This window comes from Xiphophorus maculatus, chromosome 1 (assembly GCF_002775205.1).
Source record: "Xiphophorus maculatus strain JP 163 A chromosome 1, X_maculatus-5.0-male, whole genome shotgun sequence".
NCBI lineage: Eukaryota > Metazoa > Chordata > Actinopteri > Cyprinodontiformes > Poeciliidae > Xiphophorus > Xiphophorus maculatus.
This window is the reverse complement of record NC_036443.1, coordinates 23,142,392-23,159,364: the sequence shown is the minus strand read 5'-3', so window position 1 is coordinate 23,159,364 and position 16,973 is coordinate 23,142,392. Positions and strand designations below refer to the sequence as shown.

At 35.8% G+C, this 16,973-nt stretch overlaps 1 protein-coding gene across 1 annotated transcript in view; it reads right to left on the bottom strand.

Annotated features, from left to right (window-relative positions):
* Positions 1-16,973, bottom strand: part of LOC102218961 (metabotropic glutamate receptor 4-like) — a 178,149-nt gene that overhangs the window by 59,840 nt on the left and 101,336 nt on the right. The window contains exon 3 of the mRNA XM_023337217.1: positions 3,341-3,557. Within this exon, the coding sequence (XP_023192985.1) occupies positions 3,341-3,557 (217 nt within the window). The remainder of the gene's footprint in view (positions 1-3,340; positions 3,558-16,973) is intronic.

Sequence of the window (16,973 nt, the reverse complement as noted above, 5' to 3'; positions counted from 1 at the left end):
CCCCACATAAAGCAGCAATGCATGCAGCGGCTGTGACATTCGGTGGGCGAGACTGCAGCTCAGTATGGCCTTTGGCTGCCTAATGAGATGGAACATTTGGCCACTTCTGAACTGGCTGTTTCATAATGAGAGCAGACAACTGCAAAACCCATTTAGCAGCCAAATACCTGGGGTTTTGATTATGACAAAGCTGCATGTTTCCCCCATGTGCCTGTCACATTATCAATCAAAGCCAGTGCAAAATTTAGAGAATTTACTTTTCTCTTTCTTTTTTTTTTATTACTTTTTTTCTCTAGTTGTCAAATTAAGAAGAGTTGGGGACAGGCTGATTTGACACATAAGTACACGTTCTTCCTTAAACTGAGAGGATGTGAAAGCTTCATTGTTTTCTCCAAAACAATGATTTTCTATGTGTGGTTGTCAGTCTAAAACATGCTGTCTTTTATTCAATTTTTTAAAAACTGTTGTTCATGTGGTTTAATCAAACGACAGCTGACTAAGCTCTCTTTCTCAGATTCTTGACAAAATGCTGACAAAATGCAGGAGCAAAAATGGCTATCAGAATCCACATTAAATATCAGCAATGACAGATATTTATCTTTGTATATTTGAAGATTCTAAACTAGAGACACTTTGTGTTTGCAGTTCATATTTATCTTGACAACTCCCTCCTTCGTTTCCCTAACATTTAGTACATCACACTCGGCTGGGGAGAAGCTTGTCTGATTTACATGCTAAAAATTGAAGCACTAGTCTAACAGGACCCAGAGGCATACTACTGTACTTCCACATTGCCAATATCAGATCTGAATATGTTCCCATGATAACTTCTTTTGCCTGCATTAGCACAAAATAAGTTTTTTAGGTCATAATATTAAAGCTCAAGTAAAATGTATCTCTTAAATTTATTTGAAGGTGCTCAGGAAACTGAAATTTAGCGTACATGTAAAACACTGAATGATGGAAACTCACACTGTACTCAACCCCGATAACACCTTTCCCATAGTGAAACTTGGTGGTGGTAGCATCATATTGTGGAAATCATGTATTTAACATGCAAACACAGTGCAAAATGCAGGACTCTCTAGGCAAACAACTTGTTGAAAAATGCTCTTCATGTTTCTCCCTCATGGTGGCCTATCAAATTAAATCTCTGAAATAAAATGAAAATTTTGTCTCTACTTTAAATAAATTGTGATAATACTTTTCAGAACAATTACTATATCTTCTAATGGAGTATATCTGCAATATATACTATGTATTTTTTCCAAATAAGGTAAAAAGGCCTGTCAGAGTAACACAAATACTCTGAAACAATCTAAAATATATACACTTTTGATTTCAGGAAAATAGTTGAGGTCATCAGGTCCTAAAGCAGGTAGACAGTGGAAGCTTGGAGTAAAATCCTATCTGTGTTCACTGTTGATTAATTCAAATGCCCTTCAGATATTTGACCAAAAGAAAAACAGTAGTTGCAGAAAACATGAGTTTAGCCCAAAGCAAAAGTAAATAAGTAAGAGTACAGCAGTGTGGGGAAAAAAAGAAAAGCATTTATTGCAGAGATTGTGAAAAAATAATATTAAGTTTAAGTACATTGTTTTTATCAGCAACAAGCAGCTTATATTGACATATTTAGAATTCTATCATGACATGCCTGATAGGCAGTAAATTATTTTCCCTAGTTAATCAGATTTGAGGATAGAAAGATACTGAATGCTATGTTTTGGTAATTAGTAGAATCAGTAAATATGGGGATGGTTCATTAACATTTTCTTAAAGGAAAAGAGTATCCTTCAATCTGTCCTGTGATGTTCTGCGTTATGTTTGTCTGTGAGGGTTGGCCAATAGGTAAATGAGCTGATTGCATTAAAGGACTCTCCAGGAGTAATGTTGGTGTTTCTCCAGGATAATGATGATGGGCAGCAGCTTCAGGCTGCCAAGCATGAGGAGATGCAGTGGCACAACGAGTACTGGACTTGTCATTAGCAATTACTCTCAGCTACAGCAAGGGTCTGGGGTCAGAGCAAGTGTGGGTCGGCGGCCTGCTGTGCCAAACTGAATGTATTCCACACGCTGGATCATCTATTCTGCATCATTTTGACGCCATAAGAAAACTTTATTTCCCTTTCAGCCTGTGGCTTTTTTCCTAGGTTTGGAAATCAAGTTCATGTCCCTCATTCCATCTACTGCAGACTCTACAAATGCGCAATGCATAGTTTTTAATTGAACAGAGCTACAACGTGTGGGAAGGAACTGGAGCTTCACCTGTGTGCAAAAGTTTTAAACCATTTCTAATTTATATTTTGCAATCACCAAAGGAGACCATCTCATATAATATTTTAATTTGTTCTTAAAATTATAGGGTCGTGCCTAAAACCTGTCTACAGTTGCTGACAGTTATATGGGAAAACGTAAAAACAATTTTTTTTAAAGTATGCAATGCATAATAACATTGGTCTAGCCCTTGGCTTTTTAAATATCCTGTTAAGTGAAAAAAATGGAAATGGTAAAACATTTCATAGTTTTTTAACGTTAATTGTTTCATTGCAAATACTTTTGAATTATGACCAGGTCTTTAACATTTTTAAATGAAAGACCCAGTTTAAATCCACAATGGAGACGTTTCACCCCTACCTTGACAAATGTTCATTCACTGTAACCTCCGACAAACTGCTAAAAGTCTATTGAAATAACCTGGACAGTATAATAAAAAAAAATGTTGTTTTTTGTAGCTTATTTGTTATGCTATCAATGAAATAGTTAAAACATAATGTAGTTACAACAGCAATATGGAACAAATGGCAGTCAACCAAATTAGTATTATGTGAAGAAGCTTTGGATCAATAAAACTGCTTGAGATATCAATTTGTTATGTTTTAGTAAGCATTGAGCTTTGCTTATTTACATTAATCATCCATCCACCCCTAGTGGGGTCAGGAGGTGCTGGTGTCTATCTCCAGCTAACGTTCCAGGTGTGAGGCGGGGTTCACACACACACTCACACCTAGGGAGAATTTAGAGAGACCTGTTTTTGGACTGTGGGAGGAAGCCGGAGTACCCGGAGAGAACCCACGCATGCACAGGGAGAACATGCAAACTCCATGCAGAAAGACACCAGACCAGGAATCAAATCCAGGACCTTCTTGCTGCAAGGCAACAGTGCTACCAACTGCGCCACTGTGCAGCCCTTTACAGTAATCATAGTATTAAATATTCAGCTTATATTATATATATAAAAGATTAGGTAAGTTAACTTCCATAGTAGCTATGTAGATGGGATTTAAATAACATATCAAACAATAAAATAATCAGTGTGGCTCTCATAAGTTTGGAGACTTACCATCCTCTCTAGATTTTTGAATAAATGCGTCAACGCCACTTTCTCCATAGTTTCCCTCTGAAGCTACAGTGGAGACATAATTCCAGCGCATGGCTTTGACGATGTCAACCATAGCCTGAGCCTGGTAGGTGTCTGGGGGCACCACACGGGAGAAGAAGTCATAGCGTGTGTTATCACTCAGTTCCGGGGCTGTAGAAGCATAACTCACTTGAGGGATCTGTAGAACAAAAAGACGGGAGCAAAGAGACAGAGACGGTTACACATGGAGAAATATATGAACAGCAAACTTACCATGAATTAATTAAATATGCAGCAAAAGGGTTCTGCGTACACAAACATATTAACAATATGACACCTAACATCTGCTGAAATCTCTCAGCAACTCCTCTGTGGTTGTTCACCCTCTGGAGTTGTCACGTTTTAAATAGTCCTGATGATCACAGATCTAGTTCTTCCTTAGGAGTATTTTTCACACCAGTCAAGCAACACTAATCTGCTCAAAATTCACTGTTTTCTCTAATATGATGTGAAATGTATTTGGTGTTGAAAATCTCTAATGCTGCTAACGCTGTATACCTGAGATGAAAAAAAAAAAAAAAACACTCAGTAAAAACAAGACATTATTATTACAAGAAAAAAGACTTAAATCTTATTTTCCTTTGTGAAGATTAAAAAAGTATATTATACAGCTTTGTTTGAGGAAAGTTTATGTTTTTCCTTCTACAAGCAAGTGCAGTTCTTTAGATTTATCTTTAGATAAACAAAGGTATATATCTAACAAAGGTACACAAACATACTTAATTTCTTCCATTTTTATTGCTTTAGATTGTTATTTGTGGCTACTTTCTCTATTTATGATCTATATTATTAAAATCTCTTCATAGTTTAGAAATAGATAGTTTTTTATTTGTTTTCCACAAAGTGATATTCATAAAACAGTCATGTTTCTGCCTTCAGGTTGTTGGAAAGGAGGCTTTGACCGATTGTTGATCTGGGGAAGGATGGCAGGTGAGTGATGTCACTGCTTCTCAGTATGGAAAATGTTCATTTAAAGTGGTTTGGGCATCTGATTTGGACGTCTCCTGAACACCTCCCTTCCAGTTATGTCCCACTTGGAATAAATCTTATTCCAGACCCAGAATTCGCTGGAAGTTTTCATTATGATAAGTAGAAGACAATAGACAAATGGATGAATGGATTAACAGTACGAGTAGCTTGCTTTAAGTTATTGTTCATTTTATTTGTTTACTTGTGCTGCTCAGCCTCTGTTGGTTAATCCATCTAAGGAAACTTTACCAAGCGAAGATTTTGCTTCACCAGTAGTTTTCTCTACAAGCAGTGGGCTGACTGCTGTGGGAATAATAACATCCTTTCCACTGTGCCTCACTTCACACAGCAGAGGCCTTTGATGTGATCAGCTGCTGCCCTGCACTGATCCTGCAAGCACCGCTAAAGCCTGTGTTGGGAGCACAGCTGTTCAATGTTTGCCCGTGACCTTCTGCTCTGTACACTTCCTTTAAATCAAGCCTCATTTTGATTTTAACTGCAGGAACCCTTTACAGCAGATCTTCTGGGAGAAACAGTTCAAAATATTCTAAAACATAAACAACATATTAAAATATGTGTGCATGATTGCTGGTTTCATAAGCTAGCCTATCAAAAGCAGACTTTCTTGCCTAATCAACTAAAAAAATAAAAACAGTGACCAGAAAAAAACATACTGTGTTTTAATGGATGAAGAAAGGGTTACCTTTTAGCCATATGTTTTTGTTTTTTTCATGAAATTGTATTTGTTCTTGTACACTGAGGGTCCAAATCCTGCTGACCACCAGTGATAAGCTGATTGCACATTCATACTGAGGTGCATCTGAACCCTGAGTTATCTAGACTGAGAGTTGGGAGAACTTCCACTCGCTTCACATTGTGTTTCATTAACTCCTGGAAGCAATGCAAGTGTTAACTTTTCTAATAGCGCCTTGACGTCATGAAGCTGAATCCAGCAGGATGTAAGTGAAGTGTTGCAGAAAGGTGTTTGTAAGGTGTTAATGATGTCTGCTTTTATTTCAGTTCTCTATCACACAGTAAAATGAGACTTTTAGCCATTTACACCTATATTTCACTTTTTCAAATTGTTTCTCAAAGTGATATTGTCATGTTTGTTAATTCCATGACTAAAAATATTTCCTTTAAGAATATAAAATAATGTTTTATGCATCAAGTAATTTTTTTATGTGCATCTTTTTCAAACCTTTTTAAAAGAAAATATGGAGACATTGCTGACATTTATTTAGCTTTCTCAGACATTCCAGGTGAGTACTAAGGTGAGTCCTTCCCTACAGGGAACACATTGTTATCAGTATGTCACTGCTTCGGGTTTGTTTTTGTCAGGATCTTGAGTTGTTTTGGGTTCAAAGTTTTGATTCCTTATATGTTCTTTGTTATTTTTATTAGATCAGTCTTGCTTTTGTTCTTCTGTCAGCCTGTTTACAGTCATTTTAGTTAGGGCTATTATTTATTCCATGTGCTTAGTTTTGTGTCCTTAGATTTGATTTCCCATTTCCCCTGTTTGGGTTTACTCCTCCTTTCTCTTTTGTGTCCTCCATGTTACCCATTCTCTATGGCACTTGGGTTCCTGTGCATTCATCCCAGGTTTGGTAAATGTTTTCCTGAATTTCATTGATTAAGACATTATTTAATAATACTACTTTATTTAATAATACTACTTTATTTAATTATGCTCCTTTGGATTTGACTTTCTTTTTGATCCTCATCCACACACCATTACAGTTTTGACTTTTCCTAAATTGGACATGTTAGCAATATCTAAGTACAGAAAGATTCAAGAGGTATCCTTAGACACAAGTCTGAGTCCCACATACTTTTTCATGTGGTAGAGCCAAAGGATTTTTTTTTTTTTTTGCCATATGCGTTAGGACAGAAATTGGAAGAAGTTCATATAGACTACTTGACATGTCTCTGATCCTGCAAGTCATTATACATTTCTCATGACTACTAGTTATGTTATTAATGGACAATATCTCCTTCGCATTTTGGCTCTTCTGTCCCCCCGAATATACTGGACATGCCCTGCCTCCACCAGCAATAATCTGTCTGTTAATATTAAACCCTATTCCCTAAAATACTTTACCACCATTGCTTCCGGAAGTAACTAATCTCCTTACTAGAATTTGGCACAAATTCCAGAATTGGATTTGCTATTTTTCATCCCTGTTGGCTCACAGTTTGAGTCAAACTGACCTGTTTTAACCTAGACGTGAATGGCTTGGAAGTGGACTGTGTCAAACTAGACAAGAAATTGTCCCGACTTTAGCTAGCCAGACAAACTTTAGACCATAATCCTGCCCAGGTGGAACCTAGGTAGTATTTAGTAGCATTAATAGTAAAGAACAATCTTCAGCAGTATACTATGAATAAACAAAAGCTAATTATTGTTCAATTGTTCAGTGTTTTCATGTTTTTTTCTTAATCACAAAAATCTAGAATAATTTTTTATTTTATAATGATCTTGATTGTGATTAAGATTGTGATTAAAATTATGATTGAAAATGTTTAATTCTGTTAAATTGCATTTCATGACTATTCACTATTCTTGATAACACATGTGGGAGCTGGACTAAATATACTTTGTTCTTTCCTCTGGTTTAATCTACTGCCTGCAGCAGTTTATGTGGGGCAAAATAAACGTGCATTGACAAAATGTTTACTGCCTGGGCTAGCATAACAACTATGACCAAAAGTGGCATCACAGCTCCCCTGATTGACAGTATCTCTGTCAATCATTTCTCTCATAGACTTAAAAGAAATGCCAAAGATAAAACACAGTCATGTCAAGTGTGAATCTTGACAATTGCTTGACAAAATTACTTTATTCTTATAGGCAAACCAGTGATAATATGGTCATCTTACAATCTGTTTAAACTGGAGCTGAAGTAGTGGGACTTCCAAATGATAAGTCTTTGTAGATCTGCCACAATATACAATATTCCACACCCTTTTCCCACAATCCCTTCACAAAAGTCTATTCAGAATTTCTTTCTAATGCACAACTCCATTCTAGCACTGTCTATTTATTTTAATTGGGTTTGGGAAATAAGTGTAATTGCTGCGCTGTGAGTTTCACGTAGATATTTGATGGAGTTTAAATATTCTTACAGTATCCTTTAAATAATTGTGCTTGTTTAAAGATTCACTGAGTCCAATTGGCATTGCATTAGTGCAGTGGTAATGGTGCTGATTAGAACTGTAAAGAAATATTATATATCTGCACCATTGGTAGAAAAAGCTCAGGGCTTCAATGAGCCTTTGGATATTGCAGTAAATGTCTCCAGAAAAAAATGTGTGGTGTTAATATGTGAAAATGACACAAGTTCTACATAAACTACAGTACAGAGAGAGGGAAAGAGAGAGAAAACTACTTTTACAATATTTGGTGCAATAATATCTATTTTCAGTCCCACTGAGTGAAAGCTGTTTAATTTCAAAAGGTGGTTTCCGATAGGTTAATTTCATACCTTGGCAGTCATCTCCAAACAGTGACTGTCTAAGCAAAGCCTAGCAAGTGGTGCCAGTGGCAGAATGGATGACACATATCTGTGAATTATCATGAATTATCGTATTTTAGGCATTCCAGAATTATCCGAAATGACCAATATAATCACTGCTCTTTTTTCTACTGCAATGGGCCTTCCAGCCAAAGAGTCTGTCCACATCCTGGTCTTTACACAGTCACTATTCTCTGAAACAGAAACCTCAGCTTCCAAAATGCTGTTTAGAGATGAGTCCTGTCTTCCTCCACGGTAAATGTCAAATTTGAGATTGGTCCATAAGTTCTCAGTTGTGTTTAGGTGAGGTGAGGAAGCTGGTAAATACCGTGGCCCCTTTCTGTGCCATGAACCTCCGTCTTTATTACAGCTTGAAGGACAAATCTTGCAGAAACTGGCTGATCCAAGGGTTGTAAATAATATTGCTTTAATATCACTATAAATGTACAGCAATTTCATACAGGAGCCTAGAGCTGCCACCTGAGCAAATGACAAATAGAGCTATATAATGTAAAAAGTTTCTTATTTTAGCAATATATTTTTCATTTTTCAATATATTAACAATAGCATATTGCTAGTACAATATGCTATTATGGTATTACAAGATAACTTTTGTTTGGTGTTAATGTACAATAATTGGTATGTCCCACTCCAATCATATCATCTAGAAAATTGCAATTTAAGTTAATTCCATTTACACAGACACAGAAAGGACAGACCAGTGGTACACAGCAAGTCTTCCTGCTCAGTCACATACATCTTCATTACACTCTGCAATATCCAAGGTGAGACATCAAGGTAAACTCTGATCATCCTGTTTTGCAGACAGGCAATGAGGTTTATGTGCTTTCTCTCCAGTAGCGGTTTTAACAATACCAGTGCTATCAGGCCCCATGTAAAAAAAAAAAGGCTGCTTGCTCTACAGCTTGCTTTGACCTGGATAGTAGCAGCAGAGTGAATCTGCTGAGTCACAAAGCTGTTTAGATCTATAGACCCATTGTTCCTGAGATCAATCTAATGAGAATAAAGAGAACAACACAATCTCCATAGAGATGCTTTTGCTAGGAAGCAAAGTCCAATAGGAAACAACAGGTGTTAATTTAATGATTTTTCAGGACTCATTGTTTACAGTTCAAAGCGAGTGTTCCCGTTTGTCCTCAACAGCCGATTAGATGAATTTGTATTGCACTTTAACAGCTGTGTGTCTTTGTAAAAATGTTAACAGTAAAACAGATCAATAGAACTGCACAAGCAGAGAGCCATAACGTTCTTGTCTTTAATGTGCTTGCTTCAAATGTAAGTTAACATGTGAAAAGGTGGTAAATGTATCACATAAAGTATGAGTCTAATTTATTGAGTAAATTCGATTTTTTTGTCATGTAGTGTCCAACTTGAAGGGCATAGAGTTATAAAACTACCATGATTAAACCTGACAGAACCTAACTGTGTTAATCACTGGAATGCAGTTAGTTTCAGAAAATTAACAAACATAATATAAACTTTATAAAATATACAAGATTTATTTCTTAAACATTTATTAAGCTGTTTATTTTACTGCTCATAACTCATCCTCTTCCTCTTCATTCTCTGCCTAATTCACAGAGGATTCATGACAGACATTAAAAATATCAAATTCAAGTTCCAATCAACAGAAAGAAAACTAAGGCAGAGAGCACATCAGCTACACAGAAGTTTTAAATCAGCAGAGCTCATCCTTTGGTGTTTATGCTTTTACTACAGCTTGGAAGTCTTTATAGATTCAAGGAACGCAAAAGCCCCAGACAGGCAGTGTCAAACTTTTCTGTCAACAAATGCATTTATTGTTCCATAAGGGACGAAAGACGCATCGAGAGTATTTTTCAAAAAAATACAAAAAGGTTTGCCAATGCTCCTGGTGTCGGATCACAGTGAAAGTCTATTGTAACACTGAACACTTATGAAAAATGTGGCTGTTTTGCATGCAAAGTGGGTTTTGTATATCAGAGTTAAGCTGTGTTTACTGTCATCCCCTCTTCAGCTGAAAGTCTACCATATTTAACCATCAATGTTATACAATAGTCATTCATTACAATTCTATGGAGAGGTATTTCAGGGTTACTATATTTTGGTAGTTTGATTAAGTGCTTTTTGCATGACAGTTGGGACTATACTATGTATAAAGTCCATGGTAACCAAGCTTTGGCTATAATCTGAATGTGACAAACTGGCAGATTTATTACATATAACACACTTTTAATTGCAGCTCTACATGTTTCAAGAGGAAAAATGTTGTTTCCTATTTTCTTATCTCTTGGAATCATTTTCTTAGAAATATTTAGCATATATTATCTTATGTTTGCTGTGTTTGTTGTGTGAAGTTATTTTGTTGTACAACAGCTCCCATTCTTCTGTGAGTTCATCAGTTCCTGCATTGTAGCTACAGAAGGAAACAAACAGGAACTGAACTTAACCGCCTGCAGAAGGACGCAAACAGGAACTGAACTCTGCACTTTGCACTACGTCAGCCCGTAGGTGCAACACGCCTGTGACTCAAGAGAACAGAAGAAGCAGCAATTAACTCAAGATACCAGAACAGAAGAAATAGCAATGCTTTGTAATTAGCTCAAGAAAACAGAATAAGTTATGTAACTAGGGACCACTCTAAGGAAATAAAAAGAAAGGGTTCGGCAGAGCGTGCTTCAGAATGGTGGGAGATTGTAACTGAATCACGCTCCTGTCCGTTCTCCTTGCAACAAGTAAATCTAAAACTCTCTTGTCTTTCTTCTATTTGTGTGGTGTTTGAATGTTTTAGGTTGTTTGAACCTGACACATTTTCAATTACAGGTTAAGAAAGCTTCTCCATTATATTAACATTTGATCCAAGTCAACATATTTAGTAACCAATTCAGGTTAAAATTCCCTACAAGTTATAAATATATATATATAGGTGTAGTGCATAATAATGGGGCATTGGAAACACTAAGAATTGGATTTTGTTTTCCTGTATCGGATGACAGTTGCCTGAGAAACCACTTTAGGTTTCCGTCTTTTTCTCCTTCCTCATCATGGCCTTGGAACAATCTGAACCATTACACAGATTGTGCATTCATTACTTGCAAATAAAACTATGATTGCAGGTCATCCCATTGCCCAGATTCTCATTTATAATCTTGTAATATCTTTTGCTCCTTTGTGCATTGGACTTTCTATGTTTAAAATTTATTTTCTTCCTACTTCACTGATGAGTGTTCAAATTAAAAAAAATGTTTTAATCTGTTTATTTGAAGTGTGAAAATATTTTCTTATGTGGGAGTCAAATAAAATAAACTATTTAAGCCAGGCATGTGAAACAGAAAGTCAATTTATGGATGTTCAAACAATTTTAGGAAGAATTGAAATCTAAACAAATCAAAATTTTAGGTATGCAGGGCTTTATAAAGTTACAAAAAAATGGAGTATCTGTGTATTTTTCCCCCCTTTTTCCAAATATCTAGCTGTAGTCAAGACACTATGTAGGATATGCATCTGACCCATAATGTCTTTAATTTCCAAGGCAGGTTTAGGTCTAGAACTCATTGGCTGTCTTGAGATTTACACTAGAACATTATGGTGAAGAACGCATTGGAGTCTAACTGTTTGAGTGAATCAGTGTTAATCTAGCTTTATTTCTTTATTTCTGAAAATGCACAATGTTTGATTTGGTTGTTTTACAATTCAGCAACCAGTGCCTTTGGATTCTATTATCTTTAATGTTCTTAAATGGGGTTTGCAAGTTGCTCCTGCTTTTCTCATTTGTTGCTAATTACTTGTGCATGTATTCATGCTCATGAATGTTTGCACATGCACAACCAGGAAGCTCAGAAGTCAGAAGGAATCCTTGCATTGTTACAGTTTCCAAAGGTATTTTGAATCTATAAGTATACTAGTTTAACAGACAAACACTACTGCTAATACAAAAACATTGTTTTCAATTCACCTTTAAGATGAGATGTTGTATTTCATTTTCCTCCTCTTGTCACTAGCTCATTTTTCACTTTTTGCAAACCAAAATACAAATTGTCTTACACATGGATTAAATGTTTGACAGTCTCTAGCTCTCCTTGTTGGCTCTCCTGTTGTGAAAGCCACTCTGTCCTGATCCAACAATATTTTTTTTTTTCAAGCAATAATTAATTTTACCATTGGCAACTGTGATTAATTATCTCATTACAAATTAAATAACCTGTACTCACCATGGAAATTATTCCAAATGAGGTTTGATAATGCTTTCAATTTTGAGCTGAATGACATTTGTGACTAATGAATGATTGCAGAAAGAACAGTGCTGTTGTTCATTACAGAAGTTTGACCAAAGCTCTGTCTAATTATATTGAATGAAATTAATTTAACCAACATTCACAACCATACGGAGGGTAATATTATCAACACCTGACTAAAGAGATATTGCAAAACCTTATACACACAGTACTTTCTAAACACAATAAAATGTCTAATACAAGAATAAACAGGAAGATGGTACTCTCCACAGAAAAACACAAAGGAACCAAAACAGGACAGGACATTGTTTCCCTACCCAAAGGAATCAAATTGGACTGACAAAAACAAAGCACAAAGATACATCTAATTTTATCTGAGATTAGTAAAGATATTATAAGTGTCTCAAAGGGTAACAAACAAGACAGTGTTAATTCCTAGTTTGTTCCATAAATATGAGAACACTCACTCCAGGCAACTTCCTGCTCCTGTAAGCATCAAATTAATTGTGTTTGCTTTACACTCCAGTAACCTCAAACCTTGTGTAATTTGGGAATTTGTTTAAGAAAAACAGTGGGTAAGTTGAATTATTTGTGGTACATAGCAATCTTCTTCTAAGAAACATTTAGGCTAACTGTATATATTTGTAATCTATGTTTGCAGTTTAAAAATTGAGAAATATAATGTGAGGATCAACAATGGTATGTGCAGGATATAACTTGAAACCAGATGTGGGGGAAAAAATCTGACATTAAATTAGACTATTTCCAGTTTTTATTATAGTTGCCATTTCCAACATATGTTTTATTTGATAAATTCCAGAAAAATAAGTGACAGTATATTTTAGGGGTTTTTTTTTACTTTCCTAATTTCAGATATCTACATAAATTTTCTCAGATTTCAGCAGCATTACCTTTTAGCTGAATTATTAAGGTTAAATGTTTTAGGTGCCCTACACAATTGTTTGCTGGAATTTTGTCCCTTTTCCTCCAAATAAAACTGAAAATTAATTCCTAGCACAACTTTTGTGTTCACCCGCATGATTTCTGCGAGAGTGAGATTAAGTCTGTGTGACTACCACTCCAGATTATTGACTTTGTTGTCATTAAGCCAACCTAAAGTTAATTTGATTCAATTCTTTGGATCATTGTACCCGAGCTTTAACTTCTTGTTTGTACCTTGACATGTTGCTCAATATTTTTGACATAATGTTCTTTTCCCATCCAAGTCGACAAGCCCCTTTTTCAGGAAATCTTGTCCACTCCTGAATCTAGCAAGTGGGTTGCATTCTCAGCTCATCCACTACAGGAGTTGTTCAAAAAAAGTATGAATTCTGAATACTTTTGCAAGATCTATATGACGTTCCATTTTGACGTGACCCACTATAAGTTTTACAGGTGGTCTCTGCACAATAGTTTAAATGCAGAGTAAGAGCCGATACTGCTAATACAAAGAACAAGTCTTTGTAAAGGTCTAAAAATCGTTAATTGTTGCAAACAGTGCTGGAAATATCCATACATTCAGACAATATACTTGAAAACTATTCTATTTATTCCATAATTTCTATTTATGTCCAGACTGGTCAATACAGAACAAATCAACAGTGAAAGTGATCTAACACATTCCCAGCAGCTTCTAACAAAGAACCATCGACCTGTGGCTGGTGTCACAGACCAATAAATGCAATTAAATGAAAAAGAATGAATTCGAAAAAATTCTAATTATACCACTTTCAACACTATAAAATTTTTTGTGTGGTTTTAAAGCCAATAATGTGATTTTGTGCACTGATTTTTATTTGTTCATGTATATCTCAAAGAGAACACCAGGAATCACTCCTCTCCTTCTACAAAATATTTCTGTGATCTTCACTTCACCCCGTAACATGCAAATCCCAAGCAAATAACGTTTACAGATGAACTATTCACACCTCCAGGGTATCATATTTCTTAGTAAAAGCACCAGCTCAGCAAAAAGCAGCTGTAAATAAAGAGTTGCAGAAATAGGGAGGAGGGATGAAGAGATGAGAGCTGATGGGCAACCGCAACCCTCTCCTTACAAGACAGTTCATTAAACACCTTTCACCGCCACCGTGGCACTGTGCCTAGAATGAAAAGCATGATGTAAGCACATGCAGGTCAGGGGGTCAGCCTGTTATAGAACCCACTGATAAATGCTGAGACAGGAGTAGCGAGTGAATGGCCACACAAGCAGCACACTGAGCTTATCGCAGCCACGGACTGCATCACATTTATCTTGAGACTACTTTATCTGCACCGAGAAACATCTGGTCATCTAACTCACTCTGTCAAATTTCTATCTCTGTACAGTACACTTACATTGAGGGATAGTAATGAAGCAGCAAGAGAATGAACATTGCAGAGGGAAAGCTTTCAGTAGAATTTCTGTGAGAGGTAATACATAGCGGTGCTTTGCCACTAACATCGGATGCCTGTGCTCTATTTTGCAGCGCTGTCAGATTTAAAATTTGATATCACTCTGAGCACTCAAATATGTAATTTCATTTATGTCTGGAACTAAAACACATAAAACACTAATGAGAAAGTCATCAGTCTGGCAAGGCTCTTATAGCATTTGTTGGGACAGTGTAATTAAACGACCTCTTTCTAATTACATTCCATATGACTCTAATTTTAAGTCTGGCAGGAGCCATATAGATAACTACTAAAAGGTTTGATAGAGTTTTCAAGAGCCGTACTAGTGTCAGAGGGCCAAACTAATTACCACCCTCAAGAGCAAGACAGTTTTGTGGGGATACTTTGTGATTGTTTGTCATACATACAGTATGTGTGACTGCAACTGATTTCTGCATGACCAAGTAGGACTAGAAAACAGGCTAAGAACTGAAGTAATTGTCTCGCTACCACCATCCAATGGTAATTTTTTTTCTTTTCATGACAAATGTGCAATAAAAGAAACTCAGCTCTACAATGATGTAACCATTTCCACTGCATTATTTCACAAGAGGTTTTTAAAAAGCTCACTAAAGTAAAAAATAAAAAGATACCACAAGATGCACAGCAATCACTACAATCAGTTGGCTTTATATAGCAATACTGTATAGGGGATGTCTTTGGATGGGATAAAGCCAGGTCTATGACCGCTCACAATTTTTGTTTATGAAGCATATTCTAATTTTCCCTGTACTTCTTCTATTTTGTTTGTCCTAAATCTATGCTGTATTCTCAAATAAGACTGGAATGTTCCACTGCAGATTATAATTAATTTTAAAGAAATTTTTTTTGATGCCTCATGTGATGTGATAGCTTGTTTTTCTTTTTCCCAGAAGATAAATCTTTGATTAAATAATGTTTTACAGCATAATATCACAACAAACAAGAACACTGATGATCACACGTTGTTTCAGAGGTGAGAAATTATATCTCAATTGGGATTGGGCTCGTTTTTACAGAGATGTCTAGCTAAAAATAAAAATCTACTAGTACTGTATTTTTCTGACTTCTTCAGAAAATTAATGAAGAAAAGTATGTGCTGATGTTATACTAATGTAAATAATAGACTGGCTGCAAAATGTCTGACTTAACTATACTTTGTTTTAACAACATAATGAAATAAATTAAAATCTAATGTTAAAAGCTCAGAGAAAAGAGTCAAATGAGAGTTGGCAGAACTACAGTTGTAGTTGGCAAAACAAAATAAAAAAAATCTTATTTTGGGTCTTGTTCAATTTCATACTGAAAATCTTAAATCAAGATGCAGATGCAACAAATTTAGGTCCTCCCAGACACACCAGGGATAAGGATCCACAGTGCTCATGTTGTGTCTCATCATGTATTTACACAATAATCATTCTTGGGCCATACACTTTATCTTAAAAATTTCTTCGTTTTGCCAATTTAAAAAAAATAAGAAGGGTAGTAAACATTTTTACTGGCAAACTAATATTTATGCATCTTTTGAGTGAACTATGCAGTTAATATCACTTTGTATTACTCAAAGTGCAGATGAACATGTCGACCCAGTTTGCTGTCCTTGTTCTTGATCTCATGTATTCATTATGTTGCAGTTCCTTCAGCTTCCCAAAAAACAGACTCCCTGGATATTTGAGTCATGTTAGAACAAGAACAAAATACTGGTGTGAAATTGGTGTTGTTTTTTTCATTTGTGAACATCAACATTTCTGGTTTATATTTAGCTTCACTTCATAATATTTTCTGATAAAATCATTGGGGGAAAAAAAATGCTTGCAAAGACAAAAAATTCCAGGAAATAAGAGGAAACAGAGTGTCTGCCGTGAGCTGGATTAAAAGAATAAAAAGCTCCCTAATTAATTCTTCATTCGGTTTCATTATATTGGGCGCTGTCAGATATTTACTTGTCTAATATTGGAACAGATCAAGGTTGGCATGAAGCACAAGTCATTAAACATGACCTTTTCCTCAAACCAAATCAATCACTTCAAAGTCACGAACCTACCTTATTGATATACAAACCAGATGGAATGTTCAATCCAATACAGAGCCTCTGCAGCTTTCAACAGTTCCCTGCTCTTTCACAAAGAGGTATTTAAACAAATACCTCTTTTATTGTCATGCACCAGCTTATAAAAGCAGAAAAGTTACAGAAACATCAGAGACAATCCATTTGTGATAGAGCTAAGAAAAAAAAAAAAAAAAGCAGATGATAAAGTTAAATCAGGGCTTATTCTAGGTGCCTGAGTGGGAATCCTAAATATGGAACAAAAGAATAATTCCTTCCAGACTCACATTGGTTCATTTTGTTGTCTAATTAATTTGAGTAGAGGTAGAGATAATTTCAAGGGTTTATGACCCAGGCTTCATAATCACTGCCACTGA